Genomic DNA, 22,379 nt, shown 5'->3' with positions numbered 1-22,379 from the left:
CAACAACTAAAACATTGGTGTGTTATCAACATTATTCTCATCCTAAATCCAAAACACAGCACTGTACCAGCTACTAGGAAGAAAATTAACTCTATCCCAGCTGAAACCAGGACAATGAGAATCATGCTTTGTTGGAGCCAAGATTCAACTTAGATGGTTTTCTTACTCTGGTTCTTGTCTAGATGCCATCTTGCTACTGTTGCTTCATACATAAAGCTAATGGGGCTGACACTGCATCTCAAACTATGTCAAAGAGCTATTGTAAATTACTGGTATCAGTTGCATGTGAATTCCAGTCGGGCATAAGACTTCAGCACAATGTAAACCAAACCATAGCTGGTAGTTGTCTGAAACAAAGACTTTCAAAAATAAATGTGGTGTCTTTGGCCACCCAAACTGCTTAGAGGAGTCTGGGCTTTTTGTTGTTGTTTGCTTCCTGAGGCTGCATAGTTATAATTTCCAGAAATTGGAGCGCTGAAAAGCAAAGGTGGGCAGTCAAAATAGCTGATTTGTCTGTGCCTAAAACCTTTGATACAGTTGCCCACTGAACAAAAAGACTAATAGCTTTGAAGTGTAGCCACAAAAAGTGAATGAAACCAACAAACTCTCCAACAGCAAAGTGCAGGGTGGAAGCTAAATATGTACAGAAAGCCTCTCTCTTCCACTTCATCAATTTCTAATTGGTTAATGTTTCCTCTAACCTTTCTATCAAAGCATGGGATTCTGAGTCAGATGATATCAGGGGAGTTAGGAAGATCGCTTTCTCTCAAGCCTGGCTGACTGCTTCTTTTTATTTACTTAACCAGTCTGCTGCTTTGCGATTGCTTACTATAAAACTTAAAGCATTGTTGGTGCGGGCTAAGAATGGAAGAGTTGTTGCAATGCCTTCCCTGAAGTCTGGGTCAGCACGCTTGTGTAAGTACGTACTGACAGGTGGGAATAGGGAAGGGTGGAGAAATTTTTGTACAAGAAGGAACATGCCAATACTTCATTGTGAAAACTGTGGGTGATGGCTAATGGAAAGGGATCTCAAGTCTGTGAGACCTTACTTGAATTTGAATGTATGGTGGTAGCTTTACAACGTGTATCAAATGAAAGGCATTTTAGCCGTGATCCAAAGTGAAATTGCAGCTGGTTTTCATCTGGGCCCTTAAAAAAAATGAAGTCCAGTGGACTAATAAGGATGTTTCCATTTGAGTTCAGCCTGTGGTTAAGGGCTCAAAAGAGCCGGTGGCTGGAGTGAGATGTCATACAGCAAGGACATGCTTCCTAATGAGCTGGCAGATAGGGGAAGAATGATAGAGCAGAGGCAAGAGGAAAGATCTCTTTTCCAAGGCGATTGTTTTTCTGGTGCCAAGGACTGAAATAGCTGTGAGTGGTACGTTCCCAACGGGGAACAGGAAGAGGCTGGAAAAGCAAGAGAGTGTGTGTGTGTGTAGGGGGGGTGGTTTGCAAAACTAAATTGAGTGGCATTCCCCTTTTCTTCTGCCACTTACAGGAGAAAAGGATAGAGTTGTTTTACTTGCAAGAAACAGGATGTCTTTATGCAGAGACTCGGCATTTGGGGAAATGCATTTGCTTTCCAACTGTGCTGTAGATCGGGGTGTAATCTTGGCAAGTGCAGCAAAGCCATCTTCAGTACGCATGAGTGGAACTATAATCGCTTGACTAGCCCCATTCAAGGCGAATAGATATGCATCTGCTTAAGTACCTCTTAGAATTAGTCAGTAATCTTGTTGATGAGATCTAAGAGCCTTACACCTGCACAGTACAGGACGCGATATTGCTCTGGATATACCAGTATGGAAAAGTCCTTAGGCATCTACGTTACTTGTGAATGGGATTTAAATTAATAAAGGCCTGCATGCATTTGAAAGTCTTACACATAGATGTGGGGTTGGGGGCTTAGTGCCAATGAATAATAAAAACTGATTTAAATGGAAAATGTTATAGAACCAGAAATACCAGAAGGTGAATAAGAAGTTGTTGCCCTTAATTTCACACTGTAAACACTTAATGAATGCTGTAGTCTCAAGCCAAGAATACCCCCCAAAACAGGTAAATGCTTACAATGTCTGCGTATTGACGCTCTTCTGTGGTTGTGCAGCAAGTGCTTTTTGACTTTATTCAAAACTGCAGACAAGCAGGCAGGATCTAGCGGTGAATTGATAATGGGTACCTGAGGTTTGAGAAGCCTCTTTGGAAGTTCTTTTTGAAAGCTACAAATCAAAGGTCCTTAGCAATACATTTAAAAGTATTTTAGATGAAAAACTGCCCACGTGTCGTCTTAAGCTTTATGTAGCAACTTCATCAGTCTTCAACTCTGCCGTATGTAAAATCCCCAAACTTTCTTTTGTAATTGTTGGAAGAACAAGCTGAACATAAGTACGTTTTAATTCTTAACACTCGAATGTGCCAGTACTTCACACGCCGCTTTCTAACACATCGTTGGCAAACTGCCCTTCTACCTAAAATTCTTCTGTCGCTGGATAAGCTCCCATATACAGAACAGTGTAGCCTGGTACTTATTTTTGTTTTTGTACTATGTCTGCAAGGATATTTTGGCTGTTTCATGAGAAACTTTCGCTCGGCAGTCAAGTGCTTGCTAGCAGCAGGTCGTAGGGCAGTGTCAGATCATTTAAGTCACAAGACCTGGACTACAAAGTGAAATACCACAGATATATACAATGTTCCGAGCTAATGTGAAATATTATTATTGCAAGCCATAATTTAGACAGTTGTAGGGCTCTAAAAGCCAGAAGACTTTTGCTGGAACTAAATGTCAAGTACAAAGTCTAAACTTTGAAATGCTCTATAGAGAGAAAGGGAATCTATAGCACATACATGCAGTAATTTGAGTTCTCTGCTTCGAGCTCTGGTAGTCTTGAATTTTTAGTGTCGGCTAGTATCTGAAGAGAGAACTTCCACGGTATTTCTCAGCCAAAACCTGGTGAGATCACTGATGTTGTCTGAATGCCAGAGTTGCTAGTTTTCAATTTCGTGTTTACACCGGAGTCCCAGAAGGCTGCAAACCTTTTGTGGTGCTTATGTTCAGTTTGTAGACGTTGCTTTATTAGGCTATTGTAGCATGTTGTTTTCGTAAATATTCCAGTTAAAAACAAAACTAGTACCATTAATGGAGAAGCAGGGAAAACCACATTATGTACCAATCTCTTGGAGCTAGAAGTAAAAGCAGCTGAATTTTCTTTAATCACGAACTGTATGATTCTTACTGGATGCCCTTACAGTGCAAAAGAGAGAAGTGATTGGCAGTAACCTAACAGTCCCTTTTGATTTCAAGCTTTATTCAGTTTGATGATAATGCGTGTGTGTTTCAGTTAATGGTTTGTAGCTCCAGGGCAGCCTTATCTTACTCTCTAAAGCAGAAAATTAATAAAACCAACTGGCTGCCTCAGAGAGTCTTGCCTGCGAAGCTAGAGAGCTGTGATGTGGGAGGTAACGATACCTAAACGAAGTTTTAACTCTGACATCTCTTCTGACTTCTAGATCCCGATCGCATTATTGAGAAGGCATCCCACTCTGGCATGATCAATCCAAGCCGTCAGTGGCAGACTTTGAAACATAATGCAGGAGTTGCCCACTTTGAGTATCAAATCCGTGTGACTTGTGCAGAACACTACTATGGCTTTGGCTGCAACAAGTTTTGTCGACCAAGAGATGACTTCTTCACTCACCATACCTGTGACCAGAATGGCAACAAAACCTGCTTGGAAGGCTGGATGGGACCAGAATGCAACAAAGGTTTGTGACGAATGCTCGACCCCCAAATGATCAGCGGGCTTGGATAGGATTGAGTGCATCGTATCCAGGTTGCAATTCAGTGGTCAGTTTGTGCGGACAACAGGGCTAAGGACTGATGGGACAGCGACTAACTCTTTACACAGAGAACTAGGGGCAGGAGAAGACTAGTTTCTGCCTTGTTTTAAAATCTTGGAGAGGTCTGACAAGTACTGGGCACTTAGCAGATGTGTTCTTTCTCTGATTATCCACATCTTTGCCCTTGGGAAGAAAACCCAACCCATTGACTTCAATGGGAGTTCTGCTGCTGACTTCAAAAAGGATTTCCCCTTTGGTGCAGAACTTCAAGACAAGCAGGAAGGAGAGACTTGTTTTAGAGCTGATCTGGCAAGTGTGAAGCTTTGGTGTTTGAGAAGTCCCAGGCTGTTTGTTCTACCTGAGATGATGTTTAACATGTTTATTAGGGAATGGCAACTTCCTAGGTAACTTCAGAAGGAGAAGGCAGGACTCTGAATAGGAACAAACTATCAGCATGTCTTGCTGACTGAGTTTACCTGCAATTTGAATCGACGCTCATCTTAATATCCTGTCTGTTCAGAGATATGGCTCAAAAGTAAATCCAGAGTAGTTAAAAGTTGCTTTGAATTAGATGTAAAGCCAGGGAGAGTGGACCAGTTCACCTGCAAAAGACAGAGAAAGGAAACCTGTAGACTCAAAGTGACTTGAGCTCTCTAAGGCGAGACGGTTTCTCTTGCATAGAAAGAACTCTTTGAACAGCATTAGGTATGATTCCTCTGCGAAGCTAGCTGATAGATTTCCTATCGCAGGGAGCCACCTACCTTGGTTTTCCTTCCAGTAGACTTGATACGAGAGACTTCTTAAAACCTTGGATTTAGTAGGATTACAGTGCTGGTTAGAGATTAAAACATTCCCACGAGGGTGAAGATGCAGGAAGCAGGCAGCATGCTGATACTCTTCTTTTTTGTTTTAACAGCTATTTGTCGTCAGGGATGTAGCCCCAAGCATGGTTCTTGCACAATTCCAGGAGAGTGCAGGTAAATGCTCCCTCTCCCTCCTTGTTTCCCCCCAAATAATTAAACAAGTGATGCTAAACACAATAGGATTGGGGAGGGGGGGGTGTTTTTGGAGTCGTGGTTTTGACCAAGGCACATTATTCATGCTGACTTGCCCAGAATAAGGGGGGAGCAGGCTTTTAATGCACTGATAATTTTAAGAAGCTTTTGGTTTGCGAAATGGTGGCACTGGGGGGGGGGGGAGGCCACGGGATAAATCGTGTGAATACTGCCTAATGAACACTAACTAATTGTTTCTGCATAAATAGTACAAATGTTTTGTAGGTATGTTTTTGTGTTGGTTTGTTTTTTTTAACAGCCTGATTAACAGGCTTTTTCAACTACAAGCTTGAAGTACAGTGTGGCTTTTCTCTCCTCTTCTCCCTTTCACTGTTTCCCCCTTCTTCCCTCCCACCCCCTGGTTTCTTCCATCAGTAGGCAAAAGTCAAGCATTCTTTAGAATGGGATTAGTTAAATCTCTCGGTTCCTTTACCATTGTGAGCCAGGCTCCAAGTGCTGAGAGGTTAATAGCTGGGATGAAATCTTGTCAGTAGGGTCCGATGAATGCAGACTTTTCCTCCCGTGCTTTGAAGTCTGTTCTGTCCTGGCAAGGAGACAATGAAAAGCAGAGTTTATCCATAACCCAACAATTAAATATTTGGAATGTCTGAAAATATACAGCATATATTTACAGCACAGGGAAGTTTTCTCCCTTACTAATAGAGGGTTAATGGATATTAAATGTGGACGTTCTCTATCAACCAACTCGTCGTAAGTTGCTTCATGTAACCCCTTTATCGTATCTGTTTACATGCCATAGGGAACTGAGGGCTTCTGAGGTTACAAAATATTGATATTGATCCTGTGTAGGAAGGGTTAAAAGTGAAGCTTGGGTATTCACGAATAAAACTCAGAAGTCTGAAGGAACAGAAAGTGATTTTTCTGCCTAACAAACACTTTGGTGGATTCTCTGTTGCTGGAAACTTTTGCATGACGTGGACTGCTTTTCTTTCTAGATAAGATGTAGTTCAAACAAGAACTAAATCTGGGATGTCTGACAGACTATATTATATAAGAAGTCAGCCTAAATAGTCCCAGTGGTTCATTCTTTCTCTCTGTCCCTGTAATATATGCTTCAAAAACAAAACAAATCATCAAGGAACATTCTGAAAGTAAGGTAGGAAGTAACTTCTCGTCCTCCGCAAGAGACATGGCAAAGTGAAAGTCAGGCTGCAGGATGGACTGTTCTAGGTTGTTCAGTGATTTTAACGTTTAGCAGCACTGATATAAGCTGGTTAACCCCCAGAACACCAGATCTAAATCTTTTTTTAATTAAAAAAAGAAAAAAGCCTAGCAAGTAGTAGGAAGTATCGGGGGGGCCAGATGGCGAGAGGAGTGTATCAGTCAAGGCTACCAGTGATTTGTGCTTCTGTCATCAGAATAAACATGCCTTGTAGGGGTTGCTGTCTCCTAGTCAGAACAACAGGCTTTGTTTCCAGATTTTTTTTCTTTCCTTTCTCTTTCTAAGTCTCTTACCTCCCACTCACTGCCCAGACACGCACTAGTGCTCTTATTTACTTAAGGTGCAACTTTCCCACACTTGATTTGCATAGTCTTGAAACAATGCTGTCCTTCTGGTGCCTTCAGATAACTTCTGCTTGCCAAGTTAGACCAATATCTTTAAAGTGAACACAGAAACAAGATTCTATTTTCTTTTGAGTTTTGATGAGTCATATAGCCTGTATGTTACAAATGCAACAGAGTTTAAAAATAACATCCCAGCAGAAACTGCTCTGGGTTCTGGTACAATAGACAACTTGCAAACATTCTTAAAATATTCTTTTCCCTTTTGGTGCGAGTTGCTTTCTTTAATGCAGGCCAGCCTACAAAACCATATTTACTCATGCATCACTATACAAGGAAAGTTAACTTTAAATTTCTCATGAGAAACTGCTGCACACATATTATTAAACAAGAATTATTACCATGAATCTTCTTCTGGAATTGGTATCTTTTTTTTTTTTCAGTGCCTGTAGCCTTATCCAATTTTGTTTGTTACGCCTTGAAGCTGATGTTTGAAGAAAGTTGTATCTTTGGCTCTAAAGCTCGTGGCTTTTTTTTCTGTGTGGGGTGTTTTTTTTTTAATTACTTGTTTCTCTTTACACATGCTTTAAAGAAAACAAAACCCCTGCCCCTTTGATTTGGCAGAAAAGAGTAAAATTCTCAATTTGGATACCTGTTTTTGCAGGTGAGGTCCCTTAGTTTTGCTTGTGTGCAAGCTCACAGGCAAGTTGCTTTGAATGCAATACAAATTAAAAGGGTATGTTCCTAAATTTTGATCTTTGTGCATTCTTATTATATTCCCTATACAGAAGGATTTTCCAAGAGCTACTTGAGAGAGGTTGTTTTGCCTGATCTGGTTTTCTTTCATGTTCTTTGCACACAAAGACACATAAGTTGGACTTAGCTTTTTTTTTTTAGCACACAAACTAATAAGAATTTCCCATTGACTTTGAATGGGCTGCTATTGAAATAGCTATTAAAAAAAGAGGTTAATTAGGATGCAGTTTGTCACCTGAGATTTTTAGAAGGGAAGTCAGACTTACCACTAGCTGTGTGTGATTACCCAATGGATAGATCCCTCTAGCTTTTTCCCATGAGAAGAAATTGCCAGTAGAAGAATGGTGGGGGGTTTTATAAATAGAAAGCTTAGCTGACTTCTGTACAGATGAGGTTTGTTTTCATAATTTAGTGACCGCTTAGTGGATAATTGCTGTTGATCAATTACTCTTAGGACCTGTTAATGAAATACAGTACCTCAACAAACCCTTGCTTTTCATTTTCAACTTGTTTTCCTTGTTTCTATCTATAATCAACTTTAATTTGAAGAATCCTTGGTCTGTCGCGCTAGTGAGAACTAAATGAAAGCCAAAATGAGCTTTCCCTTAAGGGGGCTTTACTCTAAAAGAACATCTTCCTTTTAAATACAGGATTCGGGTAGCTCATTGATAGTGGCAATAAATAGTTTAAATAATAATAAATTCTTCTCCAGACATGAAATTAAAGTTTCTCAGACTTGGATATGTTTTAATTATTCCCTGAAAAGAGGTTAGCATAAATCAAACTCTGAAATACACTGACAACTGATCTTCTCTGAATACATGTAAAATCCTGATGGATGCTGTTTTCTTTAGTCTCTTACTGTGGCCCAGTCCGTGCTTTCTGTGTATGTCCTCTAGTTCAGAATAAGGTTAACTTCCGATAGAGCGGAGAACTAATGCTTTGCTACTGCCTTGCCGAGGGCTCAGAGTTGGTGTTTATGGTTTTGTTTGTCTTCCTGCAAACCCAGCACAGCACGGCTGAAATGCCTGGAACCTTGTATTCATGAGGATCTCTGGATAACTATTGTTTCCACTGACTTTTTCTCCCCGCCCTCAATTTATAAAGCACCCTGTCAAAGTCCAGAGATTGATTTGTAGTGCACACCCACCCTCTCTGCCACATTTGTATGAGGCTCCAAAAGAGTATTATTGTGCTGAATGGCCTCATGCTGGTTCTCTCAGAACAGTTATTCTTTTGTCAGGAGGCTGGCTACAGAGACCTTGGCAAAACTACTAAAATGTTTGTTTACAAGAAACCATCAAACAAACCATGAATAGCTTCTCCCCTCCCCTCGTCCGGCCCTTCTCCCCCACCTCCCCAGTCTTTCTCCAAGCTTTGGAGTTGTACACTCACATCTACACAGTGTGATTCTAACGGGTTTTTGGTTTGTTTCCCTGTTCTGATTTTTTCTTTTTTTTTTTTTTTTTTAACCGAAGGTGTCAGTATGGATGGCAAGGCCAGTACTGTGATAAGTGCATTCCACACCCAGGATGTGTCCATGGCACTTGCATTGAACCATGGCAGTGCCTCTGTGAAACCAACTGGGGTGGTCAGCTCTGTGACAAAGGTATGCTAATCTTATGGATAGCCGAGTGTAACACTTGAATTTTAACACTGGCAGACTTAGCAAGGAGAGAGCGCACGCGAGACTGAGTGAGCGAGCCTCCTGAAACATGGTGGGAGTTTTTTGTCCTTCAGCTACTTGGCGTTGTTAACCTATGTGCTTAACTTTTCCCTGTCCTGTCCTACTCTTGTGCGCAGCCGTATTCTGTGAAGGCTCTAGAATAATGGAACAAAGCATGCACGTGGTGATGTTTCTGTTCTTTTTCAACCATGGCTTTAATGCTCCTCACCTCTTGCAGATCTGAACTACTGTGGAACCCACCCACCCTGTTTGAACGGTGGTACCTGCAGCAACACTGGCCCTGATAAATACCAATGTTCCTGCCCTGAGGGCTACTCAGGACAGAACTGTGAAATTGGTAAGCGTTTGATGCAGCTGCTGAGCTGCCACTTGGCAGTTAATTCTTGCCAGCTTTTAGTGGCTGGTTTTGGATATATTTTATGAGGTTGGGGAAAAGTCAATTTCTAATATTAATTATGATGTCAGGGCTAGCTACAAAGATCCAGACTTGCTTGTTCGTGCTTCATCGTGAACAGTTGGTATCTCTGAACATCAGCCTTCTGCTCACCGGAGAGATCACTCACAAGCTGAACATCAGCCTTCTGCTCACCGGAGAGGTCACAAGTTACCTTGTCTGGCTCTGACTCAGACAGGCGCAAGTCAGTGTGTTGATGAGTTTAGCACGGAAGATGACTTCCGGCTGGCTAGTAACTTTTTGATTCACAGCTCTCACAGGAGTGCAGTACATCAAGAGTAATGATGGTGTGTCCAGAGTAGAAATGTGTGGAGGGAGCAGGGGGTGGCTTCTGGTGATGTTGCTAGTCTCTACCGTAACGTACTTCTGTGCCGGTGCAGCGGAGCACGCCTGCCTCTCTGATCCTTGCCACAATGGGGGAAGCTGCTTAGAGACGTCTACGGGATTTGAATGTGTGTGTGCGCCTGGCTGGGCTGGACCAACTTGCACTGATAGTAAGTCCTTTCAAAATTGAATCAAAAATGTGCTAGTTTGCTGTTTTAGATCAGCCTTTCTAATCCCTGATAAACTTACAGGGCAGCCTCCTTAACCTTTCCCAGCTTTAGCAACGGTTCTTGGCAGCCATTTATACCACTGTGCACGCTCTTCTCCTTTGCTTGTACCAAGGTTTTTGTTAAACGCCAGGGCAAAGAATGGCCAATGGCTTCTTTCAAGAAGCAGAACACTGAATTTTTGTAGCATTCTGACAAGTTGTTTAAAATACTGTTTCGAGAGACTTGCCAGATCAAAATCTGACTTCCACTTGCAAAAAGGCCACAGGTGTAAACTTCTTGCCCTGTGCTATGACCCCCCTTTCACACTACTGTTATTTTTAAAGGAGGCTTTTGCTGAAATCAGAGTAGACCTAGAAATCCCAAGTAGAAGTCCTGTTGCCTTTCTGTTTCTCGGGGCAAATCCTAGTAGCAGCAACCATTTATCAAACTTGTCAGTTACTGACATTGCCTGTCCGGTAACAGAGCTAAGCCTCTCCTTACTCCGCGTTGCAGATATTGACGATTGTTCTCCAAATCCCTGTGGTCATGGAGGAACTTGCCAAGATCTAGTTGATGGATTTAAGTGTATTTGCCCACCTCAGTGGACTGGCAAAACGTGTCAGCTAGGTGAGAACTGCTTTTCTCTTCATCCAGTGTTGCTCTGGGGTGGCGGGGGAAGAAATGCAGAAGGGATCATAGTCCAGCAGGCAAGGGCAATGGTGCCCTTTGCATTAGGCACGTTTATGGTTCCGAAGCCTACGGACGTATTCTGGCGCATTGAGAATGTTAAGTGTTGGTGTTTGCAGGACTGGGGTCTAGGACGGTCTGAAAGCATAGAGCGGCTGCCTTCTCTCGTCGTTTTGCTGATGCATGCTAGCAGTTGAAGGAAATAATTAACTAAGCCAGAGAGACATACTTTAAACCGTAAATGAACTGAAGTGGGGAGGGTGCATGTGTATGCCTTCCAGTCCTGCCCCCACATGTATTTCTTCCTTTAGCTTGTGAGAAAGTTGCTGTATCTCTTCAGCCATGTCAACTCCTCCAGACCAAGTTGTTCACAGCTGGGTTCCAAAATGTGGATGATCTCACGAAGAATGAGCTGTCTGCATTCTTTACACAACACGCTAATCCCAATGACCAGGCTGCAGCACTCCTCCTTCAAAACGCTCAGTTGAGATGTGTGTGTGTGTGTGTTTAGCTTGTGAGAAAGTTGCTGTATCTCTTCAGCCATGTCAACTCCTCCAGACCAAGTTGTTCACAGCTGGGTTCCAAAATGTGGATGATCTCACGTCGCGTGATGTGTTTTCTTTGTTTTCTCAACACGCTACTCCCAATGACCAGGCTGCAGCACTCCTCCTTCAAAACGCTCAGTTGAGATGTGTGTGTGTGTGGGGGGGAAGTTGCTCTTAATGAGTGGCTGGGTAATTACAAAATAATTAGCATAGCCTGTATGTTCTAATTGCAGAGAAATTGGAAGAGACTACAGAGACTGATGTATGATTGACTTTTGTTCGTTCGAGTCACGCTAATCCATGCTGTATATTACAAGTTCCTCTTAGATCTGAATGAACTGCTGATTGTTGCTGTGAAAACTGGCTGTAGGCTTTTTTTTTTCCTCTTCTCCCCCCTGCCCTGCAAGCCCTGCGTTTGGCCATTCACATTGTTGGGTTTTTTTTTTCAGATGCGAATGAATGTGAGGGCAAACCTTGTGTCAATGCCAACTCCTGCAGGAACCTGATTGGCAGCTACTATTGTGACTGCATTACTGGCTGGTCTGGCCACAACTGTGATATAAGTAAGTGTCTTATATCCTTGGGTTTATTAAACACCAGTTGTGTGTGTGTGTGTGTATGCCACTGAGTTCCAAGCTCAGATTTAAACATCAGGCAGAGTCCCAGTGGCTGATGTTTTTAGAAAGGGAGTAGTTGGTGCGGAATGAAAATACACAATTTTATCAAACTTATTAGTCCATAACATAGCTATATTCTGATAAAGGGACTAAAACAATGATGTGAAGTTTCACTGCCTCTAGTAGAAGAATCGCGAAAGGTTCCCACCCATTATAATAACCTTATCTTAAGGAAGGCATGCAGGAAACTTGACAAAAGGTTTATCTAGCTGCAGTTTTGGAGAGACTTGAACTCTGTATCTAGTGTAAATATATTTTTGCCTTCTAACCACGCTAATTTTATTACAGATATTAATGACTGTCGTGGACAATGTCAGAATGGAGGATCCTGTCGGGTGAGCCATTCTTGTTTTATTTTGGTTTCCCCGAGACTTGCAACAGTAACTAAAACATTCGAGTCTAAACACAAATAGTGTGGAAAATAGCGATTAGCTGGTATAAATCGTCATTTCTTTGGGTTGGGGGGAGGGCCTCTGTCACGCTGCAGCATGTTGAGGTATGTCCGTAGAACAGCAAGCGCGAAAAATATAACTGCAATAAATGACTCACTTTCACTGCCAGTGTCACCAGTGAACGGGGCCGGTTGTTGTGCAAACTACCTGCTGTAAATGTAGATACTCCGCTTCAAAATGTGGATTAATGTATCCTGCCTGGAAATTAAGGACGTAAGCCAGTACTGGGGCGTTTGTGTGTGCGTTTATTTTTCCCCCTAAATATTCTTGCCTTGCTTGGACATAGTAAGAGGATGTATTTTTTTGGACTGTCACTTTTTTTATTTCTTCTCCTTAATAAGAAAGGAGGAAAAAACCTTAACTCTAAACTTTCTTGTTCCTTCCCAGGACTTGGTTAATGGTTATCGGTGTATCTGTTCACCTGGCTATGCAGGAGATCACTGTGAGAAAGACATCAATGAATGTGCAAGTAACCCTTGCATGAATGGGGGTCATTGCCAGGATGAAATCAATGGATTCCAATGTCTGTGTCCCGCTGGTTTCTCAGGAAACCTCTGTCAGGTAAGAAGCACGGGTGAAAGGCAGGCCCTCAGCCAGTGGCGTTTCTACCGGCACTCTGGATCTGTACACGGAATGCCTTGCATCCAGTGAACCATAGTATAAAGTTGTACTTGATATCGCTGTCAGTCTGCCAAGAAAGTGCTTGATTAATATATATTGGGGGGGGCAAAAAAGAAACCAACAAAACCCCTGACGGGCTGCTGAGGATTCTTTTTGCTAAACAGACCACAAGTGTTTGCGTGTCAGGTTTTTGTTGCGCGCTAACTATTAACTTTCGGTGGCTGTTTAATATCAAGAGTGCTGTCTGCTGAAATAGTTGCAAGTCGAACTAAACTCTGTGCGTTATGAACAATTCATTGAGGCAGCAGATAAAAAGGTCAGATTCCACAATGTCTGCCTGTCGTAGTGAGGGAAAGCTATGATAAAACTTCTGTTTCACTCAGCCTCCCCACCCCACCCCCCCTTTTTTTTTTTCTCCTTTTTATTTCCCTTCCTCTCTCTGCACTATTTACAGCTGGACATAGATTATTGCGAGCCAAATCCTTGCCAGAATGGTGCCCAGTGCTTCAATCTTGCTATGGACTATTTCTGTAACTGCCCTGAAGATTACGAAGGGAAGAACTGCTCCCACCTGAAAGATCACTGCCGCACAACTCCTTGTGAAGGTTTGTGTTACCTTGCAGGTGAACGGGAATGACAATAGTTTCTGCCCCTCCTCTGGCTGAAGCCATAATGCAGCTCCAATGGTGTAGTCAGTGGAGGAGCCTTTGTACAAAGAGGCTGAGTTTTTTTTGCCTTGTGCCTTATTGCCTCTATTTGTGTGAGAAGATGAGTACTATTTGTAAATATCGGCTGTTAGAAAGGCAGACTTATGTCAATGTGGACAGAAAACACATGTAGCAAATAGCCTGCTTTGCTGAATTTATTCCAGGCCGTGGACGTGGTCCAGCAATCTTCAGATAAGATGCTGTGATTATTTTATGCACAAACACTTGGTGTAGTCCTTTTATTTTAAAGCAGCAAGCATTTTTGGCACTGTTAGGTTTACAGTTGGACTCGATCTTAAAGGTCTTTTCCAACCTAAATGATTCTATGATACGTATGTCTTTTAAACATCCATCGCTGGAAATTAAAATGTTGCTCTTAGCTTAAGAAATCGGATAGAATGGGTAATCCTCATGCAGGTCTCTGCTTTTTCTACAGTGATTGACAGCTGTACCGTGGCAGTAGCTTCTAACAGCACGCCGGAAGGCGTTCGTTACATTTCTTCAAATGTCTGTGGTCCTCACGGAAAATGCAAGAGCCAAGCGGGTGGAAAATTCACCTGTGAATGCAACAAAGGATTCACTGGCACCTACTGTCACGAGAGTAAGAGCTAAAAAGATAATGTGTTTTACCGTCCTCTGCTCTTCTTGGAAGAAGATTCCATCCTTTCCTCCCAGCCTGCTTTAAGGTTTCTTTCTTGTAACACAGTGAACCTTGGAACTGCTTTAAGTTTTCATATCCCGCTTGGGCGAGGCAGATTGGAATTTGCTAGGCCTTGGGGAAAGTTCACAGTAATGAACCTTCTGGCCTTGAATTGTATGTTTTTAAAAACCTTATGTATACAAGGTCTGAGGTAGCTAATAGTGGGGTTTAACACGGCTCTTAAGGACTCCTGACTTTTTTTGGTTTTAATAGTAATTGTTGAGTGACAGGCTCATCGCTTTGTGCACTGTTCTTCAGCTATTTCTCATCTTGCTTATAACCCTTCCTCTCAAAAGGGGCTTAGAAATGGAAGTAGCATCAAACAGTCTGCAATAAGATGATGACTTCTAGTAGCTGTACTTCTAGTTTGATTTTTTTCCCCCCTTTTTTTTTTTCCCCCTCCCCTCTCCTCCAAACTGTTGCAGATATTAATGACTGCGAGAGCAACCCCTGTAAAAATGGTGGCACTTGTATCGACGGCATCAACTCCTACAAATGTATTTGTAGTGATGGATGGGAAGGAACATATTGTGAAACAAGTAAGTTAACCGTTCTTCAGCACGCAGAAAGATCTCTTGGGAAGAACATCAGGAAGGAATGGCTGGTACTGTCTATAAGGCGAGAGTGACCAATGCCAATGCAACATAAACTCTGCTTCAAAGGCCGCAGAGGACAAGGCGCCCTCTTCTTTCCACCGAGTCCCAGGCTTTTGTATCGGAACTAAACCCGAGTTACGAAGCTGGACTGGGAATAAACCTGGCTCTCCTACCGTTCAATTTTCTGCTCTGCCCTTTGGGTGACTTTCTGTAAGAAACCCTTAGCGTTGGTACACAGCATTTTAGGAATGGCATATCTGCCTATCGCCCTTGTATTTTGTCAGTCTCAGAAACAGAAGAGGAGTGAGCACTCGGCTCCTGTCCTCTGACCGATAGGATAGTTTACGCAATAGGCCTTTTCGCTTCTTGTTTACTGAAACAAGATGACAAACAAAATGAAAGCAAACTGGAGGAGTGTGGTGGAATATTCTTTGTCTCTGTGACGGCGCTTAAAGCTTTAAAATACTGTCTTAAATGTTTAATCCACGATTGAAACACAGGCCGAAATTAGGGATGGGACATGCACCTTTCAAGCATTAAGTATTTGTCAATTCTGTAAACATCGCTTAGCTTGTTTTCTCTCCTTAATGTATCTAGATATTAACGACTGCAGTAAAAACCCTTGCCACAATGGAGGAACTTGCCGAGACTTGGTCAACGACTTCTTCTGTGAATGTAAAAATGGGTGGAAAGGAAAAACGTGCCACTCCCGTAAGTTCAGCATTTCCAAAACATAGCAGGCGCGCTCTCTTAGGCTGCTTAAACTTGTTGCATTGCTTTAAGAAAGCACTGGTATTAAGGACAGTTTGGGTTCTTCGCAGGTGACAGCCAGTGCGATGAGGCAACGTGCAACAATGGAGGAACGTGTTACGACGAGGGGGACACTTTCAAGTGCATGTGTCCCGCAGGATGGGAAGGAGCCACTTGTAATATAGGTAAATACCCTGCATAATCACCGGGAAGCAGATGCAGCACTGAATCTGTGACCTCAGTTTTTCCCCTTGGCTCAGTTTGGACGGCTTTCGAACAACTCGGCGGCAAATCTCGTTTCTGTTACAGCAAGGAACAGCAGCTGCCTGCCAAACCCCTGTCATAACGGTGGTACCTGCGTAGTCAGCGGGGATTCTTTCACTTGCGTCTGCAAGGAGGGCTGGGAAGGACCCACGTGCACTCAGAGTAAGTTCTCTCTGCTTGAACTTTTCCAGAGCGCTGCATGATGAGAACATTAGCTCATCCTGTCGCCCTTGGAGGCAAGATTGAAACCAGAAGGGAAAGCTTGTTTGATGTAGGCTTTAGCATCACCTGAATCTTTGTTTTTAATGACTTTATGTGATAGAGCCTTGACCTGGGCATGAGAAAGTTGCAAATGAGCTAAGTGGAGACAGATGTTGTCTTGTTTTCTCCCGCATTCTTTTTCTACGAGCAGCTCTGTCTGCTTCCACTTTTTCTTTTTTTTTCCCCCCCCCCCCCCCAGATTCTTTACAACGATCTCTTCCTGTGTACATGTGTTCCACAATGTACTTAACAAATTTTGTGGCAGAAGCCTGGAATCAATTTAGTAGAGAATTTCAGCATATTTTTGTTGAAGTTGAGCTAAGTGTAACTGGGGCATTAGGGGAAGTTTGATCGTTCTTTACTGACAGTGGAGTTGTATTAGCCAAAGTCTGCGTATTTAATGTTGTCTGTCTTTGCTTTGCAGACACAAACGACTGCAGTCCTCATCCTTGGTAAGTTTAATATGTTTGTCTTCTACCCTTTGCTTTTTTTTTGTTGCTTTAGAATTCTAGAACCTTTTTTATCTGTAGCGTTTTTTTAATGTGTACAATGACTTCTCTTTATAGTTATAATAGCGGCACTTGTGTGGATGGAGACAACTGGTACCGCTGCGAATGTGCTCCGGGCTTCGCAGGTCCTGACTGCAGGATCAGTAAGTGTTTCAATGGCACTCTACCTTGATTTTTTTTTTTTGTCTCGCTTCAATCTTGTTGCAAGACAACCATCTTAATTGAGTTAAGTGGTAGATCAGATTAATGATAGATGTCCTGTGTCTTCTGTGTCCGTAGCCAGATCTGAAGCAGGTGTGGGGAGGGCAGGAATTGCACTGAAAACGAAAGAAATCTGAAAGTCCGTTCAGCTAGAGCTGAAACCTCTTGGTTCAGCTGAGTGGGCAAAATGCCCTTCAGGAGAGTCTTCCCAGTTAGCGTGTGTTTGTGTGGCGTAGGTTTCTGCCCGAGACAAAAGCGTGCCAGCCAAAAACCTTGTCAATTAATAATCCACCTACAAGCCCGGAGGTGATGTATGCACTTCCCTGTAATTTAATAATAATTATAGGTAGGAGGACACTAACACTTTTTTTTAATAACAGCCATGGAAGTAGAAGTTTCATAGCAGCAATGCGACTGGAAAGGGGCTTAACGTTGTCATCAGTTGAAGAATCTAGTAGGGGGACAAAACTGGAGTATGTCAAAGGAGAGGAAGTGTGTTTGTGTGAGAAGGAATGTGTCCTTGCCCTTGAAAAGCTTAAGTAGCCATAGGGGTCAGGTTTTGATCTTTGTTAGCGCCACACAGCAGAAACTTCAAAGAACTTGCTCTGAGACTACACCGGTGCTGCTAGTAAGAGTCTATCTCCGAGTAGACGCTAGAAAGTGAACGTAAAGCTCCAGTAGGCAAATCTCCCGTATGGTTTTTCTGACAAAACAGAAGGATGCTACAGAGTAACTTTTTTATTTCCTCTCTTTCCCACCCTAGATATCAACGAATGCCAGTCTTCACCCTGTGCCTTTGGAGCTACGTGTGTCGATGAAATTAACGGGTACCGTTGCATTTGCCCACCGGGTCGTAGTGGTCCAGGATGCCAAGAAGGTATTCCAGGTGTCATAGCTGGTCATAAGACTTTGTAGCAAGACCTGTATAATTGCATGTTGAGAGGTTTGTGGCTGTTTGGGTGTTTTGGGGGGTGTTGGTTGTTGTTGTTTTAAAGCGAGTATCTTTATTGAAGAAGCCAACTTAGCGCTAAGTTTAGATGAACTTAGGAAAGGGGTTTTTTCGCCGCTAAGTTTAGATGAACTTAGGAAAGGGGCTTTTTCGCTTTTTTTTTTTTTTCCTATTTTAAGTTTACAATTCTGTTCAATCTCTCTTCAGTTACGGGAAGGCCTTGCATTACCAGTGTTCGAGTAATGCCAGATGGGGCTAAGTGGGATGATGACTGTAATACCTGTCAGTGTTTGAACGGAAAAGTCACCTGTTCTAAGGTACAGCTGTGCTGCGTTTTGGCTTATACTGTCTTCTGTCCTGTAACCCGTGGTTACTCATCGGTATTTATTCTCTCCTAGGTTTGGTGTGGTCCTCGACCTTGTGTCATACATGCCAAAGGTCATAACGAATGCCCGGCTGGACACGCCTGTGTTCCTGTGAAAGAAGACCGCTGTTTCACTCACCCCTGTGCGGCAGTGGGTGAATGCTGGCCTTCGAATCAACAGCCCGTGAAGACCAAATGCAATTCTGATTCTTACTACCAAGACAACTGTGCCAACATCACCTTTACCTTTAATAAAGAAATGATGGCACCAGTAAGTAGCAGAACATCGCTCGCTGTGCTGCGGCGCGCACGCGCTTGCTTCCCAGAGCACAAAACAACTTTTTTGCCGGGTAAAAGTACAGGAAAAGCTGACGCTCCCTTGTTACCAAAGAAACGGAAGGTATAGAAGGATTAATACAGACTCCTACCCCAAATGCTTTTGTGTCCAGAGAAGAACAAAAGCTGATTTGGAGGGAATTCCACCTCCTCGTCCCTTGAGAACTCTCATTTCAGGGGCAAAAAAAAAAAAAGTCTTGTATCGGTGTGTTCGTGTGCATGTATACTTAAAAACCCAACCAAACAGCACCTTTTTTGTACCCTCCAGGGACTTACCACAGAGCACATTTGCAGTGAATTGAGGAATCTGAATATTCTGAAGAATGTTTCTGTTGAATATTCCATCTACATTACCTGTGAGCCTTCACACTTGGCAAATAATGAAATACACGTTGCTATTGTAAGTATTCCTGGAATATTTTTAAATGTCATAGTGGTTAATTGCTTGGATATGTGTGCAACATGTGGATTTCATAAAAATTGTAATTCCTGGCTTTGTCAGCACTTCTCGTTGTTTAGTTTCCATCCCGATTCCCTTTACGAACAGGGAAGAAATTCTGGTTACGTGAGCGTACCTGAAAGCTACCATCTGGCAGCACTGTAATAGGGCAGTAAAACACTTTCTGTTGCGCTCTTGAGCGCTGCTTTTGGGGTAGATTGTGGGGTTTGTTGTTTTGGTTTGTTTTTTTTTTGTTGTTGTTGTTGTCTTTTTAAAGATGGGGACACAAATTCTGCATTATTAGTTTCTGCCCGTAGCTGGGCTTTTTGCTCGTTTCTGGTTTGTTGTTTAAGTATTAAAAGTACCGAGAGCCTTAACTGATTGTGAAAGTTTATAAACAGCAGATTACCCACGCGTCTGCTCTGGCGTTGGGCATTAATTGTGTGACTTCTTCTGTAGTCTGCAGAAGATATAGGGGAAGATGAAAACCCAATCAAAGACATCACAGATAAGATTATTGACCTTGTCAGTAAGCGCGATGGTAACAACACGCTAATTGCTGCAGTCGCGGAAGTCAGAGTACAGCGGCGACCGGTTAAAAACAAAACAGGTAAGCTTTTCCTTGTCTCCGAAAACTGGCACGCTTGCCGTGACTGGAATGGCCTCTCAGAGCCGGTGGAGCTCTTCTCGCTTTCGAGATTGGTAGCAAGTCTGAGACTCTCTGCCTCTTGGCCCTCTTAACTGGGAACAACAAGGAGGCTTTTTTTACCGGGATCTTGCTACTTTAAAAAAGAAAGAAGAGCTTAAAAGTTCTGAAAACGCTCTAAAACAGTGGCCTAACCTGTTAAAAGGGCTGCTACTCCTCGGCCCTCTTCACGGAGAAATAAGGAAGAAGAAAGCTAGTCGTCACGCTTGCCCGGCTCTGAAAGCTCCCATGTATTTGCCTGGCGATGCCGCTGCCCAAATGCGATGAATTAAATGCTAAGGTCAGAAGCGTCCGTTCGGTGTCCACATAGCGCCAGGCGTGCCCTGGCATCCTACCGGCAGCCCCCAGTGGGGAGGGAAACAGCCGTGGTGGGTACGGAGCCGGTTGCCCTCGGGCCAGGAGATGTTCCCTCTGAGCTGGGAGCCGCGGCAGGGCCGTGGTGCTGAAGCCCACGTTACCGTTGCCTGTGATGACTTGGCTCCGTGCACAGCAGGAAGGCGTTTCGAGTCCTAAACTCACTTTAAACACCCCGTATTCTAAAAGAGCCAGGATTAGCCTTATGCTACTGTCTGGACCCCCGAAAAAATTAAGGCTTAAGAATGGAGACTTGTTTTCTTGGTAGAAAGCCTTGACTGACTGGAACGCTCGGTTTGGAGCAGGGTTAACTGGTCTCGTCTCTCTTCCAGATTTCCTGGTGCCGTTGCTGAGCTCGGTCCTAACAGTAGCCTGGATCTGTTGCCTGGTAACTGTTTTTTATTGGTGCATTCGAAAGCGCAGAAAGCAGAGCAGCCATACTCACACGGCGTCTGATGACAACACTACCAACAACGTAAGGGAGCAGCTGAATCAGATAAAAAACCCCATTGAGAAACACGCAGCCAATACTGTCCCCATTAAAGACTACGAAAACAAAAACTCTAAAATCGCCAAAATAAGGACACACAATTCAGAGGTGGAGGAGGACGACATGGACAAACACCAGCAGAAGGCCCGCTTCGCCAAGCAGCCAGCGTACACTTTGGTAGACAGAGATGAAAAGCCCCCCAACAGCACACCTTCCAAACACCCGAACTGGACAAATAAACAAGACAACAGAGACTTGGAAAGTGCACAAAGCCTAAATCGAATGGAGTACATCGTATAGCAGACAGCGGGGTGCTGCCGTGCAGGGCCTTTAAATGTCACTGTAAAGGCACTCAAGAGCTTGTAGTTCTTAAACTGTTGTGTAATATTTGAGTCTGAGGCTATTATTTACTTAGGATCCCTGTGTTAATTTAAGTTTTGACAAGCTGGCTTACACTGGCAAGGATAGTTGCTGTGGTTGGCTGGGATACCAAGTGCTGCATTTCACACCTATGCAAAACTAGTCAAAAGTGCCCTCGCGTAAAGTCCGCTCTAGCCGATCCATCACGGAAACCTTTCGGAAGGCGTTACGCAGCCTTACCGCTCTTCCTTAGTGTTAATTTTTCTTTTTTTTTTTTTTTTTTTCCTGCCAGACGTCCCGATTTAGACAGTTTCTTTAGACTAACGCGTTTTTATTTATATTTATTGAATTTGAGTTTTTTGTATATTGGTTTTATGGTGACGTACAACTAGTTCTGTATTTGAAAGTGCCTTTGCAGCTCGGAACCACAGCAACTATCAAAAATAAGTTTATTATTTATTTTTTTATTGTATTTTTTTGTTGGGGGCGGGCGGGGGGAACTTGTCAGCGGTTGCTGGTAAATGAAGAATTTAAAGAGGAAAATGTGTCAAAAATAGAAGTTTGTATAGATATGTAAATAATTCTTTTTTTATTAATCACTGTGTATATTTGATTTATTAACTTAATAATAAAGAGCCTTAAAATATCATTCCTTTTTATTTATATGTATGTGTTTAGAGTTGAAGGTTTTTGATAGCATTGTAAGCTCGTGGCTTCTCTATTTCGAATTTATTTCCTTGTTACATGTTGCCTATATGCCAAAACTAAGGTGTTCTAAAATAGTTTATTTTTAATAGGATGGGCTTTCATGCCTTGATGCTGGCTTCTGTACAATGTCAAACGTTTGAAACACCTTCCATAGCATCACTTTAAGACTATTTGTAAGTACTGACTGAGGCAGTTTAGATAATTAGACTAGAAATTTTTTTTTTGCTGCTTTAGACTTGAAAAAACAACGAGTGACAGGCAGATAATCTGCTAAGAAGCGGTTGAAGGGAACAAACCTGAGCTATTACTTTATGTAGATGACCTGTGAGTGGTTGCATGTAATTAAAATATCAAATTAGCGTGTGAAGTTGGAAACACAGCAATCTTCTTTTGTAAATTCTGATTATTTTTTTTTTTCTCACCATGAATATGTAATACTGAACCACTTGTAGATTTGACTTTTTTTGTAATCTACTGCATTTAGGGAGTATTCTAATAAGCTAGTTGTTGAATACTTGAACGGTAGAATGTCCAGTAAGATCACTGTGTAGGTTTGCCATAGATTACACTGCCCGCCTTAACAAGTGAGGAAATCAAAGTGCTATTACGACGTTTAAGATCAAAAGGCTTATAAACATAGCAATCTCGGTGGTTAACCATTGAGATGATGAAGATACCTTGTATTGTGATATTAGTGTTATATGAAAATGCATCTTTGATGTGTTGTTCCTGGCAATAAATCTTGAAAAGTAATATTTATTAAATTTTTTGTATGAAAACATAAAAGAGCGTGGAGATTATTGAGCTTGGAGGCACTCCCGACTAGTTAGTTGTGCAAAAACAGGGGCAGGTGCCAG

The 22,379-nt window shown here is 42.6% G+C and overlaps 1 protein-coding gene across 1 annotated transcript in view; it reads left to right on the top strand.

Annotated features, from left to right (window-relative positions):
* Positions 1–21,894, top strand: part of JAG1 (jagged 1) — a 38,413-nt gene extending 16,519 nt beyond the window's left edge. Inside the window, exons 4-26 of the mRNA XM_009282562.1 lie at positions 3,508–3,762; positions 4,754–4,814; positions 8,651–8,781; positions 9,077–9,196; positions 9,694–9,807; positions 10,360–10,473; positions 11,528–11,641; positions 12,044–12,090; positions 12,595–12,768; positions 13,283–13,433; positions 13,972–14,136; positions 14,661–14,774; positions 15,429–15,542; positions 15,653–15,766; positions 15,891–16,007; positions 16,531–16,558; positions 16,673–16,758; positions 17,580–17,693; positions 17,973–18,082; positions 18,164–18,400; positions 18,734–18,865; positions 19,364–19,514; positions 20,297–21,894. Coding sequence (XP_009280837.1) covers positions 3,508–3,762; positions 4,754–4,814; positions 8,651–8,781; positions 9,077–9,196; positions 9,694–9,807; positions 10,360–10,473; positions 11,528–11,641; positions 12,044–12,090; positions 12,595–12,768; positions 13,283–13,433; positions 13,972–14,136; positions 14,661–14,774; positions 15,429–15,542; positions 15,653–15,766; positions 15,891–16,007; positions 16,531–16,558; positions 16,673–16,758; positions 17,580–17,693; positions 17,973–18,082; positions 18,164–18,400; positions 18,734–18,865; positions 19,364–19,514; positions 20,297–20,754 — 3,221 coding nt within the window. The 3' untranslated portion in view covers positions 20,755–21,894. The remainder of the gene's footprint in view (positions 1–3,507; positions 3,763–4,753; positions 4,815–8,650; positions 8,782–9,076; positions 9,197–9,693; positions 9,808–10,359; positions 10,474–11,527; positions 11,642–12,043; positions 12,091–12,594; positions 12,769–13,282; positions 13,434–13,971; positions 14,137–14,660; positions 14,775–15,428; positions 15,543–15,652; positions 15,767–15,890; positions 16,008–16,530; positions 16,559–16,672; positions 16,759–17,579; positions 17,694–17,972; positions 18,083–18,163; positions 18,401–18,733; positions 18,866–19,363; positions 19,515–20,296) is intronic.
* The last annotated feature ends 485 nt before the right edge of the window (positions 21,895–22,379 follow it).

The sequence above is a fragment of the Aptenodytes forsteri genome, unplaced genomic scaffold (assembly GCF_000699145.1).
Source record: "Aptenodytes forsteri isolate BGI_AS27 unplaced genomic scaffold, ASM69914v1 Scaffold5, whole genome shotgun sequence".
In the NCBI taxonomy this organism is placed as follows: domain Eukaryota; kingdom Metazoa; phylum Chordata; class Aves; order Sphenisciformes; family Spheniscidae; genus Aptenodytes; species Aptenodytes forsteri.
This window is presented reverse-complemented; position numbering and strand designations above follow the sequence as displayed.